Source organism: Stegostoma tigrinum, chromosome 1 (genome assembly GCF_030684315.1).
Source record: "Stegostoma tigrinum isolate sSteTig4 chromosome 1, sSteTig4.hap1, whole genome shotgun sequence".
Taxonomy (NCBI): domain Eukaryota; kingdom Metazoa; phylum Chordata; class Chondrichthyes; order Orectolobiformes; family Stegostomatidae; genus Stegostoma; species Stegostoma tigrinum.
The window spans coordinates 185,306,237-185,333,221 of record NC_081354.1 but is presented as its reverse complement, the minus strand read 5'-3'; the positions used below and the strand labels follow the sequence as shown (position 1 = coordinate 185,333,221).

The window sequence follows — 26,985 nt, the reverse complement described above, 5'->3', positions numbered from 1 at the left end:
CAAGACCTGAACAGTATTCAGACTTGGGCTCCAAAGTTGCAAGTAACATTCCTGCTAGGTTATGGCTGTTTCCAACAAGAGAAAATCTAACCATTGCCAACAGTCAATGGTATCACAATCACTAAATCCCCCATTAAGAACAGGTTCGGGGCTACCAATGGCTAGAAACTGAACTCAACTAGCCACTTAAATACTGCAGTTACAAGGACAGGTCAGAGTCTAGGAATCTTGCAGAGGGTAATTCACCGTCCAATTACCCTAAGCCTGTCCACCATGCACAAGGCCTAAGTCAGAAGTGTGATGGAAAATAAATATAAGAACTAGGAATAGGAGTAGGCAATTCAGCCTGTTGAGCCTGCTCTGCCATTGAATACAATTGGGCTGATCTCATCTCAGCATCCACTCCACCTCCCTGTCTGCTCTCCAAAACCCTCCAGTACATTAATAATTTAAAATCTGTCTATCTCTTTGAATTTATTCATTGTCCCATCATCTACCGCATTCTGGAGTAGTGAATTCTTTGAGAGAAGTAATGCCTCCTCGTGTATATTTTAAATCTGATAACCCTTACACTAAAACTACGGCCTCTCATTCTACATCGCCTACAAGAGGTAACTTCCACTCTATAGCTACTTTGTCAATCCCCTTTAGCACCTTAGATATCTAAATTATATCTCCTCTCATTCTTCGAAACTTTAGAAAGAATAGACCTAAACTGCTCAGTCTTTCTTCATAAACAAAATCTGTCATTTTTGGAATCAATCGCGTGAACCTCCTCTGAACTGCCCCCAATGCAACTACATCTCTCAAGCTCCTTAAATGTTTACCACTACTTACCGACTGTCCTAACTTTCAGTCATCCAGTCTACTACGACCAAATCTATTCTCATACCTTTGTTTGTAGCTTCGTTTTACTTTAGGACACTAGTGAGAGACTCAAGTTTCTGCCCTCAAATTCAATACTCACCATTTGTGTGGATGAGCGTAGCTCTAACAACATTCATGTCTATCTTGACACCACACAGAACAAGGTCCCGCCTGATGGCCAACCACAAACGTTCAGTCCCTCTACCACTGACACTCAGTAGCAACAGTGTGCACCATCTATAAGATGCACTGCTGAAATTCACAGAGGCTACTAAGACAGCACATTCCAAACTCTTGATCATACCACTTAAAAGGACAAGGGCAGCAGACGTGGGGAAACATGGCAAGCTTTCAAGCCAATCACCATCCACACTTAGGAATTCAGTGTTGCTGCGTCAAAAATCCTGGAACTCTCTTCCTAATGGCATTGTGGATCTATCTGTACCAAATGAACTGCAGCAGTTCAAGAAGGCTGCTTACCACCACCTTTCAATGGTAACTTGGGATGGGCAATAAATGCTGGCCTTGGAACACCCACATCCCCTGAATGAATTATAACGAAGGTAGGATGCGAATGCAGTATATGAGAATTAGGAAAGGTATTAGAATGTTATCATTGATCGTCAGGGTAAATTAACACACTCATTGGGGGTAGGGGACAAGTCATACTCCAGTTACACAGCGCACTGGTGAGATTGCATGTACAGTGATCAATATTGTTCTCCTTATTTAAGAAAGGATGTAAATTATATGGAAAAGTTCAGAGAGGGCTCGCAAGGCTAATATCTTGAATGGGACATGTATTCCCATGAGAAAAGGTTAGACAGGCTGGGCTTGTATCCTCTGGAATTTATACAAGTAAGCTGCAGCTTGATTGAAACATAAAATTCTGAGGAGTCTTGAAATGGTAGATGTAGACAAGATGTTTCTTCTCATGGGAGAATCTAAAACTAGGGCTCACTGATCAAAAATGTGGAGTCACCCATTGAAAACAAAGATTAGGTAATTTTCTTTTCTCTGAGGGTTTTGAGAGCATCTAGGACCCTATTCCAAAGGTGGTGAAAGCAGAGATCTTGATTATTTTTAAAGCAGAAGTGGTTAGACTCTTGTAAAGCAAGGAGATTAAAGGTTATCTGGGATAGAGAAGAAGCTAGATTTGAGGTTACAGTCAGATCAGGCATGATCTTATCGAACGGCACAGTAGACTCAAGGGGCTGAATGGCTTCCAGCTGTTCCTGATTTATTATTTTCATTTCCAGGGCAATGATGGTTACGTCATTGAACATATTCAAAGCCAAGTTAGGTACATTTTTGACTGACATTGAAGTCAAGGGGATGAGGGTGGAGCAAGAAAAATTGTATCAGTAATGACCTTACTAGGTGGAAATAAATGCTCTGATGGGCCAAATTTCACCTCCTGGATTCTGCTTAAGCCCCCCTCCCAGTCTATTTTCAATCTTCAACACCACAAATAAAAGGTGTTCACAAACTTGTCTTTAAGTTCGAGATCATAATTATCTGCTTTTCCAGTCTCCCTCCCTTCAGCTTACTTTAACTAAAATCTGAATATATGTCAACACTATGTTGTGGGATTGTTACAACAAAAAAAGACCCATTGAAATCCCCATTATGCAAGTCCCATCTCAGGCATTTCATGTTGTGTGTTCTTCACATTGTACGCCACTATATTTAAAATGCCATTAATAAATTCAATCCAACCTGAAATCAATATCAAAACAAAATTCTATGCCAGAACTCTGAAATAAGAGGAGAAAATGCAAGAAATGCAGAGAGAAACAGAGTTAACGTTTCAGTTACGAGTCAGTTTCGGTGTCGGGTAACTGACCTGACAAGTTATTTCTTCTCTCCAGAAATGATTCTAAATCTGTTCAGCATTTACTAGATTTTCTATTTTTCACTATGAAGTAGATGGTGAAAACATTTAATGCAGTAGTAGTTGCTTACATTTTCCAGCTCTGGATCATGGAATGGAAATTGACCCATCACTCTCTTGTACTCCTCTTCATTCGAGACTGGAATAGCACTGTAGTTATCCAACTCTAAAATATATCTGGTGGATGCAAAATAAATAATATTAACATGCAGAGTTATCCAATTTCCAATGTATCAGTAGAAAACAACTCTGGACCTAATGAATCTCCGAAGCAAACTCCCTCGGATATCTGGCAGCTGTAAGCTCCATTTAACAATATCTAAATGAATATTGCCAATTAAAATAATTCATTTCTGTACTGCACCAATGTCAATCCTCATTAATGCCCACTTCTCACACAGACTTTAAGGTATCCAATAGATACCTCTTGTTTGTAAAACTCAAACATACACACACACCACTGGTCTGAGCATAAGAAAATGGAGAGAGTGACCATTTAAAGTGATTCTGTATGTCCTTGACATATTTCTGTTTGTTTTTCAGTCAAGTAAAACACTAAATATTTGTCAGCCTACGTCTGTATAAAAACATGATATTTCTATTCTTGTGATTGTTGTGAAACTTTCCATCAGCTCATTCATCAAAGACTGAACAGCACACCCCAAGGACTGCAGTCGTTCAAGAAGGCAATTCACCACAACTTTCTCCAGGATTTGGGATAGGCAATAAACAAAAGCCAGCCCACATCCCATGGCCAAACAAAATAAGTCAGAATATGAAAGCTTCACATTTAGTGAATCTATTTCCTTCAAGGCACAACAATTCTTCTATTAAATATTATGAAAACACAGTTCTGACATAGACATTGTGGAATACTCATTCATTCAAACACTACTCTTCGCTCTAAGGCTTCCTACAAGGTTTTCACAGTGCTCTTAATTCCATGCATCGTCTTGTTCAAAAATATGAACAGGAACAGAATGGTTCAATCAGCCGACAAACTTGGCCCACTATTACCTCAACTCCATTTTCTCACTTAATACTCAGTTCCTTAAAGAATTAAAAAAAATACAGACTTGAGCATACTCAACAACTGAGCACTGCCATTCCTCTTGATTAGATTGTGGAGAACAGAATTTGACAAGGCGCAAGTACAAAATGAGGTACGAGTGTAATTAGTTACTTTAAATACAATAAAGAAAGCTGTGCAGGCAATGTATTACAGTTATGGCAACTAGGTCTGGTGGATATCAACAATCACAAGTGAAGTAAGTTCCAATAGCTTGAGGAACGTTGGCTCCAAGTTAAGTTGGAGTTTGAGTTTCAGGCACTGTGATCCATCACGGGGAGAAAGTTAATTGGGCACTTGCATAAGGAGGAAGTCATCCCCCTTAGGCTAGATACTTCTGATTTGGTTCATTGATCAGTGAAAGAAACGTGTGGCTAGCAATTAATCAAGTATGGGATCTGGAGCACGGCAAAGAGAACCCTCAGTTCTTGCAACTGTTCGAAAGGTATGAGGTTCAACAAGTGGGAACAATAGCAAGGAGGAGGATGAGTAAGCTGACCATAGTCCCATAATGCATGCAATCTTTCAAGTGATCAAGCCAAGTTGTAATTACAAAGGAAGAGATGTTGTGCATCTTAATAAGTATTAACACAGATAAGCCCCTGGGGCTTGATAAGATGTTTCCTAGAATATTGAGGGAGGCAAGAGAACAAATTGCTGGAGCATCTTTGTATCCTCTTTGACCACAGGTGAAATCTTGGAGGACTGGAGAATAGCCAATGTTTTCCCATTGTTTAAGAAGGATTAAAGGGGTAAGCCTGGAAATTACAGGCCCGTGAGTCTCATGTCAGTGGTAGAAAAATTGATGGAAAAAGTTCTCAGAAAGAAGGTCGATACACATTTAGAGGCAAGTGAACTTATTCACAACAGACAGCACAGTTTTGTGCAGGGGAGTTCATGCCTCACTAATTTGATCAGGTCTTTTGAGGAGGTAATGATTGCCTGAATACTTCAGCTACAAAACGATCTAGATCCCTCTCTACCTTGGTATTTTACATAAATAAGTGATGCTCTGCTTTACTATTCTTGCTGCCAAAGTGAAAAACTTCATTTTCACCACATTATATTCTACCTGGCAGATTATTACCAATTACCAATTCATCTTTATTGGTCTGCACCTCATTATATCCCCTTCAAAACATACTTTGTTACATATCCTTGTGTCATATGCAAATTTAGCGAAATGCTCCAACACAGTCCAGCCCATTGACATAAATTGTAAAAAACTGAAGCCCTGCCTTAGCCCCCTAAGGGGCCTACATGATTCGAATGGTCATACAATGATCATGGCTGGGTCCTGAATATTTAAGAATATTTGTCATTTCAGAAGGGCAGGAAGAAAGGAAAAGGAGGTGGGTGGCTTCTCTAGAGAAAGAGATTGGTGCAGCTATGAGAAATTATCTTAATTTGAAAACATTGATTCAGTTTGGACAGAGATAAAAAATAGCAAAGTCACTGGTAGACAGGCAGCCTTACTGTAAGACTGAGGATAAATCAAGAAATAAAGGGAACTTATTAGAAAGGGACATTTGGGACATTTCTTACAAGGGTATATTTTGGATTCAAGTATGGAACAGGTTATTCTGACCTAGTCAATGCATCGTGAGAAAGAATTAATTAATGACCTTATAATAAACGCTCCTGGAGGTAATAATAAATATACTATGAACAGGTGTCTTAAACTAGTATCTTAAAAGGTAAATAAAGCCAATTAAAAATATGAAGACCGAACAAGCTAAAGTGGAATGGGAAAACAAGATACAAGGCAAGATTGGAGAGATCCATAGGCACACACTTAAGGAGCTCGTTCATAACTCAATAATATTCCATTGAGAAACAAATAGAGGGAGAAAAAGAGAGACAGAAAGAGAGAGACAGCGAGAAGAGAGACAGGGGGAGAGAGAGAGAGAGAGAGAGAGAGAGAGAGAGAGAGAGAGAGAGAGAGAGAGCACTCAAGCAAAAGGGAGAGAAAATCATGATGAGAAAGATGTGCCCCAACCAAGGAAGTTAAGGATGGATCAGATGAAAGTAAAGATGCTGCAAAGATTAGTAATCATTAAAAGATTGGGAAAATATTAAAAACCAGCAAAGGATGAAAAAAAGACACAGACTATGAGATAAAACTGACAAAAAATAAAACATCAGATAGTAAAAGTTTCTACAAATATATAAAAAGGAAGAGTGCAGTTAAATAGTTGGTCCTTTACAGGGTAAGATTGGAGAATTGGTAATAGAAAACAAGGACTTTGAATAAGGATTTTGTATTTGTCTTCACAGTAGAATACACTGAGGGCATCTCAAAAATAGCTAAAAATCTAGAGGAAAATGGGAGGGAGGAACTAAAAAATGATTGCCAGGGTAAAGGCGCTTGGAAAACTAACAGGACCAAGGGGTCTCAGTCTATTAGACTATATGACCTATATCATTGTTGCAACTTATATTAATGACATTAGATGAAGGGACAGACCACAATACCGCCAAATTTTGCAGGTGAGAACAAAAGTTGGGAGCAAATCAAGAACCGAAAGTACTGCGGATGCTGTAAATCAGGAACAAAAACAAAGTTGCTGGAAAAACTCAGCAGGTCTGGCAGTATCTGTGGAGGAGAAAACAGAGTTAATGTTTCGAGTCTGGTGACCCTTCCTCAGAACTGGTGGTAGCAAATCAAGCTGTGAGGAGTACACAAAGAATCTGCAAAGGGTTACAGGATAATAAAATGTGAGGCTGGATGAACACAGCAGGCCCAGCAGCATCTCAGGAGCACAAAAGCTGACGTTTCGGGCCTAGACCCTTCATCAGATGAAGGGTCTAGGCCCGAAACGTCAGCTTTTGTGCTCCTGAGATGCTGCTGGGCCTGCTGTGTTCATCCAGCATCTGCAGTTCCCATTATCACTGATGCAAAGGGTTACAGATAGGTTAAATGATGAGGCAAATAGTTGGCAAATAAAATCTAATTTTCTCATTTGCAGTTATTCTAAACCCATATTTTGTTTCTTTACCTGTCTGCTTTGTTCCCATTTTGCCTTGTGCCATCAATGCCTTTTGTCATTTAATTTCTCCTGCTTTCCGGTTTATCGTAGACATTAACTTTTTTTTCTTTGATTCCACCCATTAGTCTATCATTCTTTCTGCCGCTTTTCAATGCTTTTGCAAGTTCTGTTGAATGTTCACAGACCAGAATTGTTGACTGTTTCTCTCTATAAATGTTAGCTGATCTACTGACTTATTCCAGAAATTCCAACCTTCTTTCTCTACTTGAAGAATACTTCAATGTTCACTGAATAGTGTTTTTGGATGAGTGGGGGGTTTGACAGATGCTGAATGAAAACAAGTCTCCCTGTCTTTTCAATATATACTGCTTTTGTGGTTACAGTTCTATAGGTGGCTGAACATACACACCACAGAACAGGCAAGAATTCAACATGAAAATATTAAACAGATGAATGAAAATAAACTCAATACAAACAGAATATTAAGAACCATAAAAAAATTTACTGTTCTCTTGCAAATGTCAAAGCAACAAAAATATATCTCCTGAAGCAAACCTTACCACAAACTTGCTCTTTGATAAAAAGATCAGGTCTTATCACAGTCAGAATTAATCAAACCAAATACAGCAGTCCGCCAAATCATCGGTTTAAAACCATCCCTAGGATGGACAGAACAGCCTCATCTGTGCTGTATAACTCTATATTGCAATTCCATCAAATAATGTTTTAAAACAATAATTCTCAACATGCTGGGGGTTGCTGATGTTCATTGCCTATTCCTAGTTGGTCTCATGGCTCTGTGTTTTACTATACCATTTTAGGGGTGGCTAAGAGTCAGTTTGAGTAGTACTGTAGTATGTAAGATGTATGGGCTCAGACCGGGCAAGGATGGCAGGTCTCTTTCCTTAAAAGATATTTGTGAATCAAGACAACTGGTTCACAATAATTTTTCCGAAGACAGAGATAGCAAGAACTGCAGGTGCTGTATTCAGAGATAACCAAGTGTGGAGCTGGAGGAACACAGCAGGCCAAGCAGCATGTTAGGAGCACAAAAGCTGACGTTTTGGGTTGGAATCCTTCTTCAGAACTGGGGAGGGACAGGGGAGCTCAAAAATAAATAGGAGGAGGAGGGGTGGGAGGGGAAGGTGGTGAGATGGTGATAGGTGAGTGCACGTAGGCAGTAGTCGGAATTGGTCAGTGAGATGGGACAACAAAACAGGTGAGATAGAAGATGGACAGGTTGTGTCAGGTCAATGATACAGGGATAAGAGGGAGGACTGCGGAGATTGTAAAACTGATGAATTCCTTGTTTGGGCCATCGGGCTGTAGGGTCCCAAGGTGGAATGTGAGGTGTTGCTCCTCCAGTTTGCGGGTAGCATCATTGTGACACTGGAAGAGGCCCAGGATGGATATGTCATCCAGGGAGTGGGAAGGGGAGTTAAAATGTTTTGCGTCACAGCCTGATTAAAATGTTTTGTGTGCACTCACCTATCACTGTACTACCTACCTTCCCCAGGCACCCCTCCTCCTCTCTATTTATTTCTGAGCTCCCCTCCCCCTATCCACTTCTGACGAAGAATCCCAACCCGAAACGTCAGCTTTCCTGCTCCTCTGAAGCTGCCTGGCCGGCTGTGGTCCTCCAGCTCCACACTTTGTTATCACTTTTCCCAACACCAACTTTCCATTACTAGATGCGTGCATTTTTTAAAAGCAAACTCAAATTCTCAGACTGAAATTACAGTGCCTGAACTCAAATGTACTGGATTCCTACCTGGTAGTGCCACCCTGATCGTGCAAGAACTTTAATTCAGGAAATAAAAAGCTGCTATCAGTGGAGATGACGCTATCAGATTGTCCCAGTGCCAGAATACACAGAACTAATGCAGAGAATACAGGACTGCCCTGAAGGCTACAGAGAACATTTTTCTTTCTAATTTAAGATATAATTGAAGGGTCAAGGTCCATAGTGCAGCACAGTAACAAAGTTGAAAAGGATGGGTGAAAAGATGTTGAAAATTTAAGACATTCTGATCATGAAGATGATGTAGAGAGCAACTGGTTGGAAAGACGTGAATGACTGTGTAAAGGAGTTGGATTAAGATGAGAAGAAATACAATCAATAACGCAGGGTGTTGGGGAAAGATTGTGTGGAGTGATAGCAAGAGGATCTGTATGCTAGGATGCTTGGATTAAATAACTAATCACTTTAATAACATCATGAGCATTTTTACATTATGTTCCCTCTGAGGTAGTAACTTCCAAATGCCCCCCAACACTTCCCTTTGAAGACCCTTTAACCTTCCTACCTGTTACTCAAAATCCACGCTCCCTGGTTATGGTCCTTTGAACCAAAGGAAATAGTTCCCTACTTCTATGCATTTCGATTGGGCTTCGCTTCAGCTCCTGTCAGCTGATCCAAACTTTCCATAACTAAAATTTTCAAATCCAGCTAATATGCTTGCAAATCTTCCCTCTTTCCTCTCTAATCCAATCACATCTTTCTTAGAGTACGATGATCAAAACTGCATACAATGTTCTCCCTTTGACCAATGCAGTGTTTTACACAGTTTCAACAGTGCCTTCCACTGATTATATTCTATGCATCCATTAATAAAAATAAAATATCTTGTATGAGTTCTTGATCACCTTATCTAGCTGTCATGGGTCTTTGTACATCCACTCCAAGGCCCTCTATTTCTCTACACCTCTCACTATCCTACCATTCATTGCGTGCTCTTTGCCTCATTAGCATTCACCAAATTCACCACATCTCTCACCTCACCAGACTGAACTCCGTTTGGCATTATTTCACCCTACTTTGTTCATTGACATCGTCCCACAGTCTGCAGCTTTCTTCTTCACTATCCCCAATACTGCCACGTTTTGCATTACCTGCAAACTACTTGAACATAGAACCCACAAATACAAACCATTGATATGTTTCGAGAAAGGTAAGAAATCTAGTACTGAGTCCATAAGACCATAAGACATAGGAGTGGAAGTAAAGCCATTCGGTCCATCGGGTGTACTCTGCCATTTAATCATGGCTGATGGGCATTTCAACTCCACTTCCCTGCACTCTCCCCGTAGCCCTCGATTCCTTGTGAGATCAAGAATTTATCAACCTCTGCCGAGAAGACATTTAACATCCCGGCCTCCGTGGTAATGGATTCCACAGGCCCACCACTCTCTGGCTGAAGAAATGTCTCCTCATTTCCGTTTTAAATTTACCCCCTCCAATTCTAAGGCTGTGCTCATGGGTCCTAGCCTCCCCGCCTAACAGAAACAACTTCCCAGCGTCCAGCCCTTCTAAGCCATGCATTATCTTGTAAGTTTCTATTAGATCTCCCCTCAACCTTCCAAACTCTAATGAGTACAATCCCAGGATCCTCAGCCGTTCAGCATACATTAAACCTACCATTCCAGGGATCATCCGTGTGAATCTCCGCTGGACACGCTCCAGCGCCAGTATGTCCTTCCTGAGGTGTGGGGCCCAAAATTGGACACAGTATTCTAAATGGGGCCTAACCACAGCTTTATAAAGTCTCAGAAGCACATCACTGCTTTTATAGAAAATAGAACATTACAGCACAGCACAGGCCCTTCGGCCCTTGATGTTGTGCCGACCTGTCATACCGATCTGAAGCCCATCTAACCTACACTATTCCATGTACGTCCATATGCTTGTCCAATGACGACTTAAATGTACCTAAAGTTGGCAAATCTACTACTGTTGCAGGCAAAGCGTTCCATTCCCTTACTACTCTCTGAGTAAAGAAACTACCTCTGACATCTGTCCTATATCTTTCACCCCTCAATTTAAAGCTATGCCCCCTCGTGCTCGCCGTCACCATCCTAGGAAAAAGGCTCTCCCTATCCACCCTATCTAACCCTCTGATTATTTTATATGTTTCAATTAAGTCACCTCTCAACCTTCTTCTCACTGATGAAAACAGCCTCAAGTCCCTCAGCCTTTCCTCATAAGACTTTCCCTCCATACCAGGCAACATCCTAGTAAATCTCCTCTGCACCCTTTCCAAAGCTTCCACATCCTTCTTATAATGCGGTGACCAGAACTGTACACAATACTCCAAGTGCGGCCGCACCAGAGTTTTGTACAGCTCCAACCCTCTTGAGATAAACAACAACATTACATTCGCTTTCTTAATCACAGACTCTACCTGCAAGTTAACCTTTAGAGAATCCTGGACCAACACTCCCAGATCCCTTTGTACTTCTGCTTTACGAATTTTCTCACCGTTTAGAAAATAGTACATGCCTTTATTCTTTTTCCCAAAGTGCAAAACCTCACATTTGCTCACGTTGAATTTCATCAGCCATTTCCTGGACCACTTTCCTAAACTGTCTAAATATTTCTGCAGCCTCCCCACTTCCTCAGTACCTGTCTGTCCACCTATCTTCGTATCATCGGCAAACTTCACTAAAATGCCCCCAGTCCCTTCATCCAGATCATGTCCTAGTTCTTTGAGGAAGTCACGAGACAGGTTGACAAGGGTCGAGCAGTGGATGTGGTGTACATGGACTTCAGCAACGCATTTGATAAGGTTCCCCACGGCAGGCTCATTCATAAAGTCAGGAGGTATGGGATACAGGGTGATTTGGCTGTCTGGATTCAGAATTGGTTGGCTAACAGGAGGCAGAGAGTGGTTGTAGATGGTAAGTATTCTGCCTGGAGGTCAGTGCCGAGTGGTGTCCCACAGGGCTCTGTTCTTGGGCCTCTGCTCTTTGTACTTTTTATAAATGACTTGGATGAGGAGGTTGAGGGCTGGGTTAGTATGTTTGCTGATGACACAAAGGTTGGAGGTGCTGTTGATAGTATCGAGGGCTAATGCAGGCTTCAGCGAGACATTGACAGTATGCACAGCTGGGCTGAGAAATGGCAGATGGAGTTCAACCTGGACAAATGCGAAGTGATGCATTTTGAAAAGTCGAACTTAAAGGCTGAATATAGATTTAAAGGCAGGATTCTCAGCAGTGTGGAGGAACAGTGGGATCTTGGTGTTCAAGTGCATAGCTCCCTCAAAGTTGCCACCGAAGTGGATAAGGTTGTTAAGAAAGCATATGGTGTTTTGGCTTTCATTAACAGGGGGATTGAGTTTAAGAGCCGCGAGGTTATCCTGCAGCTCTATAACACCCTGGTGAGACCATACTTGGAATATTGTGTCCAGTTCTGGTCACCCTATTTTAGGAAAGATGTGGAGGCTTTGGAGAGGGTGCAAAGGAGGTTTACCAGGATGCTGCCTGGACTGGAGGGCTTGTCTTACAAGGAGAGGTTGACTGAGCTCGGACATTTCTCTCTGGAGAGAAGGAGGAAGAGAGGTGACCTGATCGAGGTGTACAAGGTAATGAGAGACATGGATAGAGTCGATAGCCAGAGACTTTTCCCCTGGGCAGGATTGACTGCCACGAGGGGTCATAGTTTTAAGGTGTTCAGAGGAAGGTATGGAGGATACGTCAGAGGGAGGTTCTTCACCCAGAGAGTTGTGAGCGCATGGAATACTTTACCAGTGGAAGTCGTGTAAGCAGAGTCATTAGTGACATTTAAGCGACTGCTGGACATACACATGGACAGCAGTGAATTGAGGGGAATCTAGGTTAGGTTATTTTATTTTTGGGTTAGGATTATTCCGTGACGCAACATCGTGGGCTGAAGAGCCTGTACTGTGCTGTACTTTTAGAGTTCTATGTTCTGGAACCTCACTGAAAACAACTCTGCAGTCACAAAAACATCTATATATCATTACACTCTGTTGCCTACCATACATTCTACTCTGGATTAAGCTTGTCACTGCACCTTGGATCCCATGGGTTCTAACTTTCATGGCCACTCTCCAAGAGGGGCTGTATCAAAAGCCTTCTAAAATTCCACATCACTCGTAACAGGTGCACGACTCTCATCAAACGTCTTTGTTAGCTCCGCAAAAATTCAACTGCATTAGTCAGACCTGACCTTCCCTTAACAAATCTACGCTGACTATTTTGATCAATTTGTGTCTTCTAAAATTAAGATTCACCTGCCCCTCATAATTTTTTCCAATAATTTTCATCCCACTAAGTTTTGGCAGATTGGCCCATAATTACCCAGTCTATCCCATTTTAAACAACTTTTATTATTTAAAATATCGTTCAAGACTGACTTTCAGTCCTCTAGGACAACATCAAGACAGAGGAGATTGTAAAATGATAAGAGTCTCTACTGTGATAATGGGAACTGCAGATGCTGGAGAATCCAAGATAACAAAGTGTGGAGCTGGATGAACACAGCAGGTCAAGCAGCATCTCAGGAGCACAAAAGCTGATGTCTTGTGCCTCGACCCTTCATCCGATGAAGGGTCTAGGCCCGAAACGTCAGCTTTTGTGCTCCTGAGATGCTGCTTGGCCTGCTGTGTTCATCCAGCTCCACACTTTGTTACCTTAGTATCCCTACTGTTACTTCTCTTACTTTCCTTTCCATATATTTTGTTTTGGGTTTGAGGATTTAGGGAATTCACAACCAAGCTGAGACATTTTGTCACTGAGAGACCAGGCTCAATTAAATGCACCAGTTAGACCTAAATTTTGTGCTCAAGAGTAAGGAACTTGGCAACTCCAGAAGCAAACTGCATGTGGCCGTGGAGGTGTGGGCATATTCCAAGGAAAGCTGATTAAATGCCCAGTCTCAGTACTCTGGGTTTTGTCCCAATTGTTTTAGAAGCTGCCAATAGTTGTTAACCCTCACATCCCATCATCAGTTCCTGCCACTTCAACAGTTATGCAGAGATAAAATAATAAGTTTCTAATGATCGAATATAGCGTTACCATTCAAAGCTTTCACATCTTGTGGTTAATCTTTTATAATTACACACACTTCTGTATTTCTGTACTGATTGTTGTGCTTGTTGGAGGTCAGTCATCTCTGTAGAAGTTCCTCAGGGTAGTGTCCTAGGCCCCAACCATCGTCAGCTGCTTCATCAATGACCTTCTCTCCACAATAAGGTTAGAAAGAGGAACATTCACCGATTATTGCCCAATGTTCAGCACTATTTCCAACTCCTCAGAAACTGGACAAGATCTGGACAATATCCAGGCTTGGGCTGACAAGCAGCAAGTAACATTCGTGCTACACAAATGCCATGCTATGACCATCTCCAACAGGAGGCAATTTAACCACCGATCCTTGCCATTGAATGATGATGCATCAACAAATCTCCCACTATCAACCTCCTCGGGGTTACTATCGATCAGAAACTCAAGTGGACTCAGCACACAGACAAACATAGTAGTTAAAGCAGAGGTCAGGAATACCACAGTGAGTAAATCACTTCCTAAATCTCATAGAACTTCCACCATCTAATCAGCACAAGTCAGGAGTGTTATTTGCCTGAATAGGTATACCTCCAATACTACTCAAGAAGCTCGACACCATCCAGGTAAAAGCAGCCGCTTGATTTGGCACCACATCCAGAAGCATCCACTCCCTCCACCACCAGTAACAGCAATGTGTACCATCTACAAGATGCAGAAGTTCACCAGGGCTCCTTAAACAGCACCTTCCAAGCCCACGACTACTTCCATCTAGAAGGACAAAGGCAGCAGACACATGGGAACACCTGCAAGTCCCCCTCCAATCTACTCATCATACTGACTCGGAAATATGTCACTGTTCCTTCATTGTTGCTGGGTCAAAATCCTGGAATTCCCTCTTTAAGAGAGTTGTGTTTATCTTTCAACATGTGGATGGCAGCAATATAAGAAGGCAGCTCACCACCATCTTCTCAAGGGAAACAAGAGTTGGGGAATGAATGCTGGCCGATCAGCATACCACCAATGAATATAAAAAAAACACACCCTGAGAAATGAACTAGCGAATGGCTCTCTATAAAGTCTTGGCTAACCAGATTCAACCTGTCTGATTTAAAATCTAACAAAGCTTTAACGTGAATTGCCAATCAGCTTTAATGAGGGCATTCTTCATGGCAACATCTCTACTAATCAGAGTACACCACTTGCCAACTCTTCCCTCATGCAGTGTAAATGCTGGCTTCCCCTTAAATTTGTATTCTTGTAAAATGAATGCAAGACAAAAAGCTTCAATACAAATGTGTGTTTTTATTGGCAATACTCAAGTTCACTATGGAGTGACAATTTAAACACAGACCTGCTTAATAGTCACCTTGAAGTGATCCTTCAAAAGATGCTTTAAACTATCAATCAAACTGTGAACCATAGATACTTTAGATTATCGAAGCTGTTTAAAATTCGTAAAACCTGGGACCGGTGATCTTGCTTTTTGTTTAACCTAAAGCTGAAAGCATCTCAAGCAAAGCAATGGTTTATTCTTAAACTCAATAACACTTTAAACCAAATTTTGTTCCCCCAAGTTTGAATAGCAGACTTCTTAGAAAAAACACTTCAGATATAATTCTTTAGATACTTCATCCCATTTACGTCTAATCCATTGTTTTGGTCTCCTATACTGCAAATTAAGGCATTTAGAACAGTCAAAATAGAATTTGTTTGAACTCAGCACCAAATTAAAATAAGCTCTGCTACATTTAGATTTTCTGTCTGGGAAATTATCCTTTCATATGCTGATGTAAAGTGGGCGTGTCAGAAATGGGGTAGGCACTTCTATAGCCAGCTTTCTGGCACCATTTTAAAACATCTGCACAGATTTCCCAGTAGGCAAATACTCAGTCCATCCTTTCAAAGATGTTGAACTGCTCATCCTTCCTTCCTAACTTATTATTCATTCTAAGGTTTCACATTGCACCTTCATTTCCATCTTGCTTCCGGCATTGATGATAGAACCTCCAACCAAGCCCTCACTGACATTCTGGATCTGCTGTGCACTTCCCCTCGCCCACACCCCACCCCCACCCCACCCACCCCTGCCCCCAAGTAGCTACATCTCCCGTATCAATAACACCCTTTCAAACAAGTACATTCTTGGGTTCATTCTGAGAGCTGTGAAGATTCAGTCATTGAGTATGTTCAAGCCTGAGAGTAATATTACTCCATTATAAACATCAAGGATACGGAAATAATGTGGGAAAATGATGTTGAAATAGAGGATCAGTGATAACCTCACTGGATGGCACAATGGCCTAGAAGGGTTCCACAGTCTACTCCTGCTCCTTCACCTTTTGGTCTTAGTTCTGACTGTCAACATTAAGCCTATTGTACGGTGCCCAAGTGGTCATTTCTGGTGCAAAGTTAAACGATACTCACCGCTAGACAATTTGACTGTGAAAAACATTCCTGCCAAACCACAAATATGATCATGCAAAGTTTTTCCATGCACCTCTTCCAGAACAAGAATGATCAGGGGTGAGATAGAAAGGAGGGTAAACTGAGGCCATTAAGGAGACAAAGGGCTATTTCATGGTTTCTTCCCTTTAGGCCATCACAACTGAAGTCAGCTCGAGCATTGACAAATTTAGCATAAACCAGGGAATTAAGCCTAGCCTGCATTATTAGCTACTCACTGTGTAAACTACTGTGTGATTATGAGCTGAACTCGATTATTGTTAAAAGAAGTGGCAAATGGGACAGTTTCTGCCCATTTATATTCTTCAATAAAGATATCAGAGTTTCTAACAATAGCTTTATGGTCTGCATTTTGGCTTTGAAAGAGAATGAATCAAACAAGAGCCAAGGAATCACTCCGCAATAAACAATACATTTGGTAGAATACGACTGCTGTGGGTTTGCACTGGTAATGGAAAACACATGCACGGTTTGCTGAGGGGAAATGTCTCCAACTGCTCCTTAATTATTATACACTTTCAGGTCCAATAGTAATTTGGACCTGTGACAAAAAAAAATAACACTGGGGGAGAAAAGAGAAGGGAAAAAGAGCGAGAGAGATGAGGTTGGCCAAAGGGATTTGGAAAGTAGAGTGCGAGAGAAAATTAAGGGATGAGAAAGAGTGAGAAAGAGAATAAGTAACACGGTGAGTTTGAAAGAGCTTATGTAAAATAGGTGAAGGAAGGAACAAAGAGTGAGATATTCATAAACAGAAACAGTCAGAATTTAAGTTCAGAAAGTGTCTTCACTTTTGTAAAACCATGCTTTATAAAAAGTTACTTCATGAAATATAGTCTGGAAACCATTGTTTGACCTTTTTAAAAAGACTGAAACCACGCATCTGAGAACTTGAAATTACGGTCAAAGAAGATTGAAATTAAATCGATAGCAAGAGTCAGAAATGTAGAATCTGTTTGGGTTGGGTAGAGTTGAGAAACAGCAAAGGAAAAAGCATGCTGATGGGAGTTATGTACAGACCTCCTACCAGAAGTCAGGATCTGAGGAAGAAAATAAATCAAGGGCTAGAAAAGGCATGTAAGAAAGGCATTATTAACATGATTATGGGGGACTTCAATATGCAGTGGACTGTGAAAATCACATTGTTAGCAGATCTTAAGAAACAGCATTCATGGGCTGCCTACGAAATTACTTTTTGGAGCAGCTTTTGGTAGAGTACACTAGTGAGCAGTCAATTCTGGATTTGGTGATATGTAATGAGGCAGAATTGATTAGGAAGCTTCAGGCGAAGGAGCCGTGAGGGGACAGTGGCCATGTTATATTAGAATTTATCCTGCGGTTAGAAGGGGAGTAGCTAGAATCAGATGTAACAGTATTATAACTGAGTAAAGGTAACTACAAAGACATGAGGGAGCAGCAACAATGGCAAGAGCTTCTGAGGATAACTAAGAATGCAATAACAGGGAGAAAATGAAATATGAAGGCAAGATAGCTAGTAATTAAAGAACATTGTGAGAGTTATTTTTTGGATATCCAAAACATAAGAGGGAAGCAGAGTGGACATTGGGCCGCTGGAAAATGAGACTGCAGAGCCGGTAATGGGGAACAAAGAAATGGTGAACAAACAGGTACTTTGCATCAGTTTTCACAATGGAAGACACCTGCAGCATACCAGAACTTCAACAGAGTCAAGGGGCAGAGGACAGTATAGTTGCCAGCACTGAGGATAAAGTGCTGGCAAAGCTTAAAGGTCTGAAGATGAATAAATTGCCCAGACCAGATTGACTGTACCCCAGAGTTCTAAAGGGGACAGCTGTGGAGATTGCAGAGGCATCTTTCAAGAATCACTGGAGTCAGGGAAGTTCCCAGAGGACTGGAAAATGATAATGAAACACCCTCTTTAAGAAGGGAGGAGACAGAAGACAAGAAATTATTGGATGGTTAGCTCAACCTGGGCGCTGGTAAGATTTTAAGAATCCATTATTCAGCATGAGATTGTCGTGCATGGCAAAATAAGGCTGAATCTGCATAGCTTTGTCAAACGGAGATCGTGCCTGGCAAATCTGTTCAAATTGTTTGAAGAAGTTGTTAGTAGGTAATGGACAATAGAGAGAAAGGAGAGTTAGTGGATGTGATCTTTTTGGATTTCCAGAACACCTTTGACAAGGTGCAACAGAGGAGGCTGCTAAATAAGACAAGGTATTTTTTTAGAGGCAAGGTACGGGCTAACTGGCAATAGGTAGGCAGTGTGGATAAAGAGGTCTTTTTCAGGATGGCAGCCAATGGCTAGTGGAGTTCCACGGGGGTCCATGTTTGGACTTCAATGATTCACGTTATACGTTAACAATCTGATGAAGAAACTGAAGGCATCGTTGTTACATTTGCAGATGACACAAAGATAGGTGAATGGACAGGTTGAGGAAGTAAGGAGGCTAAGATTTTCCAGTACCTTTTGCTTTCGTTTCAGATTTCCAGCATCCACAGTTCTTTGTTTTAACATTTGAGGGAACTGGGCAACTGGGGACAGAGGGTCAACTGGCAAGCCAGCTCATCCTTTGTGTGATTAAGCAAACTGCTTTCTCTGCAGGCCAGGTCAAGAAAATGTGATAGTATAGAAACCAGATTCCATGGATCTGTCTCTTTTTCCCTACACCTTCAGAGTTTTGGACACAGTCTGCCATTTGTTGACGCTCCACAAGTCACAGACAATGATGTTTTTTTTTAAATAAGAGTTCAATCCAGCAACTGTTACAGATAAATTCTCCACCGATATCAATGTTTCAACACTGAGTTCAAAAGGATCATCATGCTGAGCCTGAAGCTTGCCAGGTCATCAAACTTCAAGATCTGTACCCCCATCTACTTTGCTGGGCTTCAGATTGCTTAGTCTCCTATACTGTCAACTGTTTGCTTGCGTGTGAACTTCAAGTTTATGAGTAAAAGTTGGAGAATTTTAATTATTTTCTCAGGCTTAGCTAAGTACAATAAATACTGACTCTCTTTTCCTTTTGTGTCTTTTATATTTACAATATTTGTGGTCTTTCATATTTACAGCATTTACACTGAAATAAGCAAGCACTTTTTTTCTAACAACGAAAATAAACCGTTGTGGTTAAATAAGGAGTGCGGAAAAAAGGGGCAAACCATACATCACTTGAAAAGTGTGATGAAAGGAAGGAAACATGAATGACTGGAGCATGGGAGTCGATGGATTGTTGCAAGTAGAAGAGTGATGGGTGGACACTTTCGGCACAATAGTAGAGTCTCTCCTTTTAGTCAGCAGATCTAAGTTTAAATTTCACTGCTTCTGAGGTGCCATATCATGTCTTAATACACTGATTAAAAAAAAGCCATCGAAGAGTACTGGGACTACGATGACTTGCGCATTAGGGCAGAAGCATTTTCACTGAGTTGCAATTTGCAGTCGAGAGCTTGGACGGCATCTGAGAGATCGAGTTGTAAATTGATGAAAACAAATAATTTGTTTCAACAGGGAGACGGGAGAAAGAAGTTAGGGTTCAGAACTGGAATAGTCGAGTTGGGTGTGGACAATGTTGAACTGCAATCTTTGTAATAGACGGATGGGCAAGAAAGGAGCTTTCTTCAGCAGGCTTGGGAGTGTTTGATGGGGGCAATGCAAATTGAGCTTTATTCTGTATCTAAGTCCTTGCTGTACCTGTCCCAAGAGTGTTTGACGGGACAGGAACTGTATTAAGTGTCTAATCTGTGCGTTATCTGCCTCAGACGTGTTTAATGGAGACAGTGTAGAGGGATCTTTACTCTGTATCTAATTTGCGCTGCAGCTGCCTTAAAGTAAATTCAACAACAGAAAGTATTCAAGAGAAAGTTCACATATATATCAGAAATATAAAATAACCAAGGGCCTAACAGAGTAAGGAAATTAGGATCATTAATAAATTACTGAAGAAATTTAGGGGGACTAAAATCTGATAAATATCCAAGACCTAGAGACGTACATTTAAGGGCTCTTACTTCTAAGCTAGCCGCGGGAAAAACGGTTGCATTGCGTACGATTTTCCACAATTCCACAGATTCCAGTCCCAGCAGATTAGAAATTAGCAAATGTACCATGGCTTTCAAGAAGGCAGAGAGACAGAAAGAGAGAAAGAGACCACGAGAGCAAAAAGCATGGAACTACAAGTCAATTAGCCTGATATCAGTGATTAGGAAATTCTTGAAATTTACTACCAAGGAAGACTTAATAATACACTTAGAACTTATTGGATTATCAAAGTCAACATAGTTTTATGATAGGGAATTCATGTTTGGCAAATTTATTAGTGTATTTTGAAGATATAGTTCTTTAAGTTATGCGTACCTTGCCTGAAGGCAGATCCTTTGGCTCACATTACCCGATGCTTCATCTGTGAAGGAGAAAACAGAGTTAATGTTTCAGGTCCAGTGACCTGAAAAGTTAACTCTGTTTTCTCCTTCACAGATGCTGCCAGACCTGCCGAGAGTTTCCAGCAATTTCTGCTTTTGTTCCCAATTTGCAGCATCTGCAGTTCTTTTGGCTTTTATCCGATGCTTCATCCTGTGCCATTTTCTTTGCAACTTAACATCCAGGATTCAGATGTTTCAGGTAAGAGAGTGGGATGTAAGAGAGATGAGGAATTTGCATTACTGAGAAGGAAGACTATCACAGCTGTATTGAGGGAGGACAGTGAGGCCATATGGGTACAGCTCAGGAATGCGAAGAATTCAATCACATTGATGGGATTTTACTACAGACAGTGGGCGATAGAGGAACAGATGATAGAAAGATGTGAAAATAACAGGGTTATTGTAATTTTAACTTCCCCTATGTAGACTGGGACTTGCTTAGTGCCAGGAGCTTGGATCGGGATGAAATTTGTTAGGTGAGTCGGGGAAGAGGCCATGCTAGACCTGGGATGGGGAACGAACCCAGCCAAGTGATCATAGTTTCAGTGGGACAGCATTTTGGAAGCAGTAAATCATAATTCCGTAATTTTTATCATGTGGAGGTGCCGATGTTGGACTGGGGTGGACAAGGTCAGAAATCACACAACACCAGGTTATAATCCAACAGGTTTATTTGAAAACACTAGCTTTCAGAGCCTTACTCCTTCTTCGGGTACTAATTTCAGGTGTTGTGTAATTTATGACCCTATAAGTTGTAAGTTACTTATGGATAAGGACATGAGTAAAGTTGAACGTATTAAATTGAGGGAAGGCTGACTGCCACAACATTAAGCAAAAACTAAGTAATATATATTGGGTTGGCTACTTGAGGATAAATCCACATCTGGCATGTAGGAATCTTTTAAAGGCCAGTTGGTTAGAGTTCAGGACCAGCACGTTCCTGTGACATTGAAGCATAAGGATAGCAAGAGTCATGAACCTTGGATGACAAGAGAAATTGACAGCTTAGTCAAAAAAAAAGGGAGGCATATGTAAGATATAGGAAACTAAAGTCCTCGAAGAATACAAAAATAATAGGAAAAGCCTTAAACAAAGAATTAAGAGGATGAAAAGGATATTTCTGATGACAGGTCTAGACCCGAAACGTCAGCTTTTAGGCTCCTAAGATGCCGCTTGGCCTGTTGCTCCAGTTCCACACTTTGTTATCCAAGGAAAATCCTGATGTGTTTTATACATATATATAAAGGGCATAAAGAAAGCTAGGGAAAGTGAAGCTCCACTTAAGGACTAAGGAGGGAATTTATGAGTGGAGGAATACTTTGCATTATTGGCTTGCTGAAAGAAGACAGAGGGTGGTAGTTGATGGGAAATGTTCATCCTGGAGAGCAGTTACTAGTGGTGTACACAAGGGTGGGTGTTTGGGCCAATGCTGTTTGTCATTTTTATAAATGACCTGGATGAGGGCGTAGAAGGATGGGTTAGTAAATTTGCAGACGACACTAAGGTCGGTGGAGTTGTGGATAGTGATGAAGGATGCTGTAGGTTGCAGAGAGACATAGATAAGCTGCAGAGCTGGGCTGACAGGTGGCAAATGGAGTTTAATGCAGACAAGTGTGAGGTGATGCACTTTGGTAGGAGTAACCGGAAGGCAAAGTACTGGGCTAATGGTAAGATTCTTGGTAGTGTAGATGAGCAGAGAGATCTCGGTGTCTATGTACACAGATCCTTGAAAGTTGCCACCCAGGTTGACAGGGCTGTTAAGAAGGCATACAGCGTTTTAGCTTTTATTAATAGAGGGATCAAGTTCCGGAACCAAGAGGTTATGGTGAAGCTGTACAAAACTCTGGCGCAACCGCACTTGGAGTATTGCGTACAGTTCTGGTCACCGCATTATAAGGAGGATGTGGATGCTTTGGAAAGGGTGCAGAGGATGTTGCCTGGTCTGGAGGGAAGGTCTTACGAGGAAAGGCTGAGAGACTTGAGGCTGTTTTCATTAGAGAGAGGAAGCTTGAGAGATGACTTAATTGAAACATATTAAATAATCAGAGGGTTAGATAGGGTGGATAGGGAGAGCCTTTTTCCTAGGATGGTGACGGCGAGCACGAGGGGGCATAGCTTTAAATTGAGGGGTGAAAGGTATAGGACAGATGTCAGAGGTAGTTTCTTTACTCAGAGAGTAGTAAGGGAATGGAACGCTTTGCCTGCAATGGTAGTAGATTCGCCAACTTTAGGTACATTTAAGTCGTGATTAGATAAGCATATGGACGTACATGGAATAATGTAGGTTAGATGGGCTTGAGATTGGTATGACGGGTCGGCACAACATCAAAGGCCGAAGGGCCTGTACTGGGGTGTAATGTTCTATGTTCTATTAGTATTCACAGAAGAGAAATACATAGTGGATGGTGAGTCTTAGCAAGGGTATGTTGATATTCTATGGCAATTCAATATTTAAAAAATGTTAGAAAGAAGTTCCCAGGAGCTGATGAGATCTCTCCTAGAATGCTGAGGGAGGCAGGTGAGCAAGTTGCTGGGGCATTGTACAAAATCTTCATATTCTCCTCAGTCACAGGATAGGTCCTAGAGGCCTGGAGAAAACTCAACACTGAAATACAATTCTAGTTTCAGGTAGTGCAACTCAAGTCTCAAACCAGTGACCTCCATTTAAGGAAGTGCAATTATAGAGGCATGAAGAAAGTGTTGTCTGAGGCAGGCTGGGTAAATAGATAAAAGGAAAGGTCAGTGTTGAGTACTGGCAAGTAATTAATTAGATATTTCACAACACTGAGGAAAAAAACAAATTCTTGTCAAAAAGAGAGACTCAATGAGAATGATGAAAAGTGGAATGAGAGCATCCAATCAATAACGAATGCGTGGACAGTGGGGAAAACTAGTGGTATGCCAGACAATTGTGATTTTCTTAGGAAGCAGCAGAGGATGATGCAACAGCTAATAAAGAGCAAGAAAATTCATTCTGAAGGAAATTTGTCAATAAATTGGGCAGCAAGGTGGCTCAGTCATTAAAGCTGCTGCCTCATAGCCCCAAGGATCTGGGTTCAATTCCAGCCTTGGGTGGAGCCTGCACATTCTCCCTGTGCCTGTGCAGATTTCTTCCTGGTGCGCCAGTTTCTTCCCACAGTCCAAGGATATGCAGGTTAGGTTATTTGGCAATGGGAAATTGCCCATAGTGGCTCGGATATGCAGGTTAATTGGATTAGACATGGGAAATGCATGGTTACAGAGATAGGTTTGAGGTATGGGTCTGGAAGGGATGTTCTTTACAGAGATGATGTGGACTTGATGTGTCAATTTCCTTCCCAAAAGGGCATTCGTGAGCCAGCTGGGTTTTTCTTGACAATTGATAACAGTTTCATGGTCACCATCAGATTCTTAATGAGCTTAAATTCCACCATCTGGATTTGAACCTATGTCCCCACAACATTACCAGTGTCACTGAATTAACAGTCTACTGGTAATACCATGGGCCCATCACGTCCCTTTGGTTGACACTGCTTGATTGTGTTGAGGTTTTCTAAATATCCTACTATTTCTTTCTTAGTAATATACACGAGCATTTTATCAATGACAGATGTTCGCCTAACTGGCATACAGATTCTTGTCACCCTTCTTGAAATGGACATCACTTTAGTGATTTTGCAATTAGCTGGAACTGTCGTTGGGATGTTCACAGTAAGTTCCACCATGAAGACTGATACAAAAAATTGGTTTGAGTTATCTGCTATTTTCCTTTTTCTCATTTTAGTTCCACAGCTGTGTCTTCCAAGGGGCTCACTCTCATTTTAGTTACTTTATTTTTATACACCTGTAGAAGCTTTTGCAGTTTGGTTTTATATTTCATAGAACCCCTACAGAGTGGAAGCATGCCATTTGGCACATCAAGTCCACATCAGCCCTCTAAAGAACATCCCTCCAGACCCATACCCAAACCTATCTATGTAATCAGGCATTTCGCATGGCTAATCCATTTAACCTATATATCCCAGCCACTATGGGCAATTTCCCATTGCCAATTAACCTCACCTGCATATCCTTGGACTGTGGGAGGAAACTGGAGCACCTGGAAGAAACCTGCACAGGCACAGGGAGAATGTGCAAACCCCACCCAAGGCTGGAATTGAACCCAGGTCCCTAGGGCTGTGAGGCAACAGCGTTAATGACAATTGCTGCATCATCTCATGTGATTGGTTTTACTTGAAGTTAGGTAAACACATATCAAGTCAAAAGGACAGGGTTTTGAGTTTATAACATCTGGGAACAACTGTGTATAGTCAAAATTGGATTCCCATTTTTAACAAGTAAATGTTTGCCAGTGCAAGGAGAAATTTTATTCTCTTTGAAGATTTATTTACTTAAGGCATTGCTAAGCCCAACGGAGAGCCGTATGTGTAAATGGAGCTTTTCCAACAAGCCTGCAAGGCTTCAGAAACCGCATTTACAATTAGGAGACTTACAAGATCAGTATGCACAAGGAGATCATCAGCTTCAGGCGCTGCTATACTAACTGGGTTCAGTTGGAAGCAGGCATGCGATACTCCCAACTGTGCAACACCAACAATAAAAAAGACGCCAATCGTGTGCAGAGTACACATTTTGCTTTCATGAGATTGGAACTGGGACATGAAATCCCCTAGTACCTTTCTGATGGACATCTGGGAAAGGGGGTGACAGTCTGAAAATGTGCTGTCTGAACAGAACACATTGTCCTGTCATAGATAACAAAGTGGGGGCTAGATGAAGACAGCAGGCCAAGCAGTCCTGTCACTTTCATATCTACTTTGCCACAGTGTAATTTGAGACCATCGCAAAACACAGAGACATGATAAAGGTTTTAGCAATGACCTAGTGGGTTACGCTCTCACTTGTGTCACAGATTTTGGCTTCAAGTGCCATTCTAGAAATCAGAATAGAAATCCAGGTTTATGCACCCAACTTAGTATTACAGGAATGCTGCACAACAATGGCACTGTCAGACAGCATCTTTCAAATCTAGGGCCACTTCCATCTAGAATTACAAGGGCAGCAAATACATGGGAACACCACCACCTGCAAGATCCCCTCCAAGCTGCTCACCATCCTGACTTGGAAACATATTGGTATTTCTTTAGTGATGCTGGGTCAATATCCTGGAAATCCTTCTTGACGGCATTGTGGGTCAACTTACGGCACAAAGACTTCCAGCAGTTCAAGACGGCAGCTCACCACCACTTTCTCATGGACAACTGGGACAGGCAACAAATGCTGGCCAGCCAGTAATGTCCCACAAGAGAGTAAAAAAAATGAAACATTTCTGAGATTAAGGTATAAGATTCCACTATTACTATTTAAAGGAGGGTTAGAGACAAGTGTTCCTTCGTGAATAAGTGTCCTGATCAAAAGCATGTCCCTGGTGACAGGGCACCCTGGGATTGAGAATGGCACTATATAATCCCATACGTGATACTTCAACAAGCAAGCAGCCTACTTTAATCAGAACCATATCTACAAACATTCACCTCCTCCACCACTGACAAGCAAATTCCAGAGCCACAACTATTACATCTAGAAGGACAAGGACAGCAGATACAATAGCAAACTCCTCTCTATGCCACTCTGGACTTGGAAATATGTTACCGTTCCTTCACAAGTGTAGAGTTAAAATGCTGGAACTCCCTCTCTAACAGCACTGTGTCCCCTAATACCAAACAATTACACTTCAAGAAGGCAGCTCACTACCACCTTCAGGAAAATTAGAGATTGACAATAAATACTGCCCCTGCCAGTAAGTTCACAACCCCTGAATGGATGAAAATAACACAAATGTAAGTTTTTCAAACCAGCTCTACAGATGAATGGTTTTGAATGTGCCTAACCAGTGCAGTTTAATCGGACAGCTAGAATTTCAGTTCATTAATCTTGTGTCATAGTTTTAAGCTGGTTGGTGGAAAGTATAGAGGGGATGTCAGAGGCAGGTTCTTTACGCAGAGAGTTGTGAGAGCATGGAATGCGTTGCCAGCAGCAGTTGTGGAAGCAAGGTCATTGGGGTCATTTAAGAGACTGCTGGACATGCATATGGTCACAGAAATTTGAGGGTGCATCCATGAGGATCAATGGTCGGCACAACATTGTGGGCTGAAGGGCCTGTTCTGTGCTGTACTGTTCTATGTTCTATGTTCTATGTTCTATTTATTGACACAAATTGAACTGAAATCTGAGCGCAGACTGGAATTAAAACCAAGTCCCCTGCCCCCACACCATTTTGCTTCTCGACTTCAAGTATGGACTCTTACTGGAACCCGGCATGGTTGGCCCAATGGGAAGCACTTTGTCTGAAATCATTGAAAATAAACACTGGCAGGAAATGTGACTGTGGGGGCATCATGGTCAAAGTCAATCCAACCATCAGGCCAGAGCACAGGTGCACGCTTTCCAGGGGCTGCACTAAGCAACAAACAGGAGTCACAAAATTTATTCATAAAACTGTGCTCTATAAGTAG

General features: G+C 41.5%; 1 protein-coding gene across 4 annotated transcripts in view; it reads right to left on the bottom strand.

The window, feature by feature from the left end:
* The window catches only part of LOC125458167 (exocyst complex component 6B-like), a 620,472-nt gene that overhangs the window by 226,538 nt on the left and 366,949 nt on the right, over positions 1-26,985 (bottom strand). For all 4 annotated transcript variants that reach the window (XM_048543144.2, XM_048543170.2, XM_059650589.1 and 1 more), the window contains one exon: positions 2,833-2,938. In XM_048543144.2, coding sequence (XP_048399101.1) covers positions 2,833-2,938 — 106 coding nt within the window. The remainder of the gene's footprint in view (positions 1-2,832; positions 2,939-26,985) is intronic.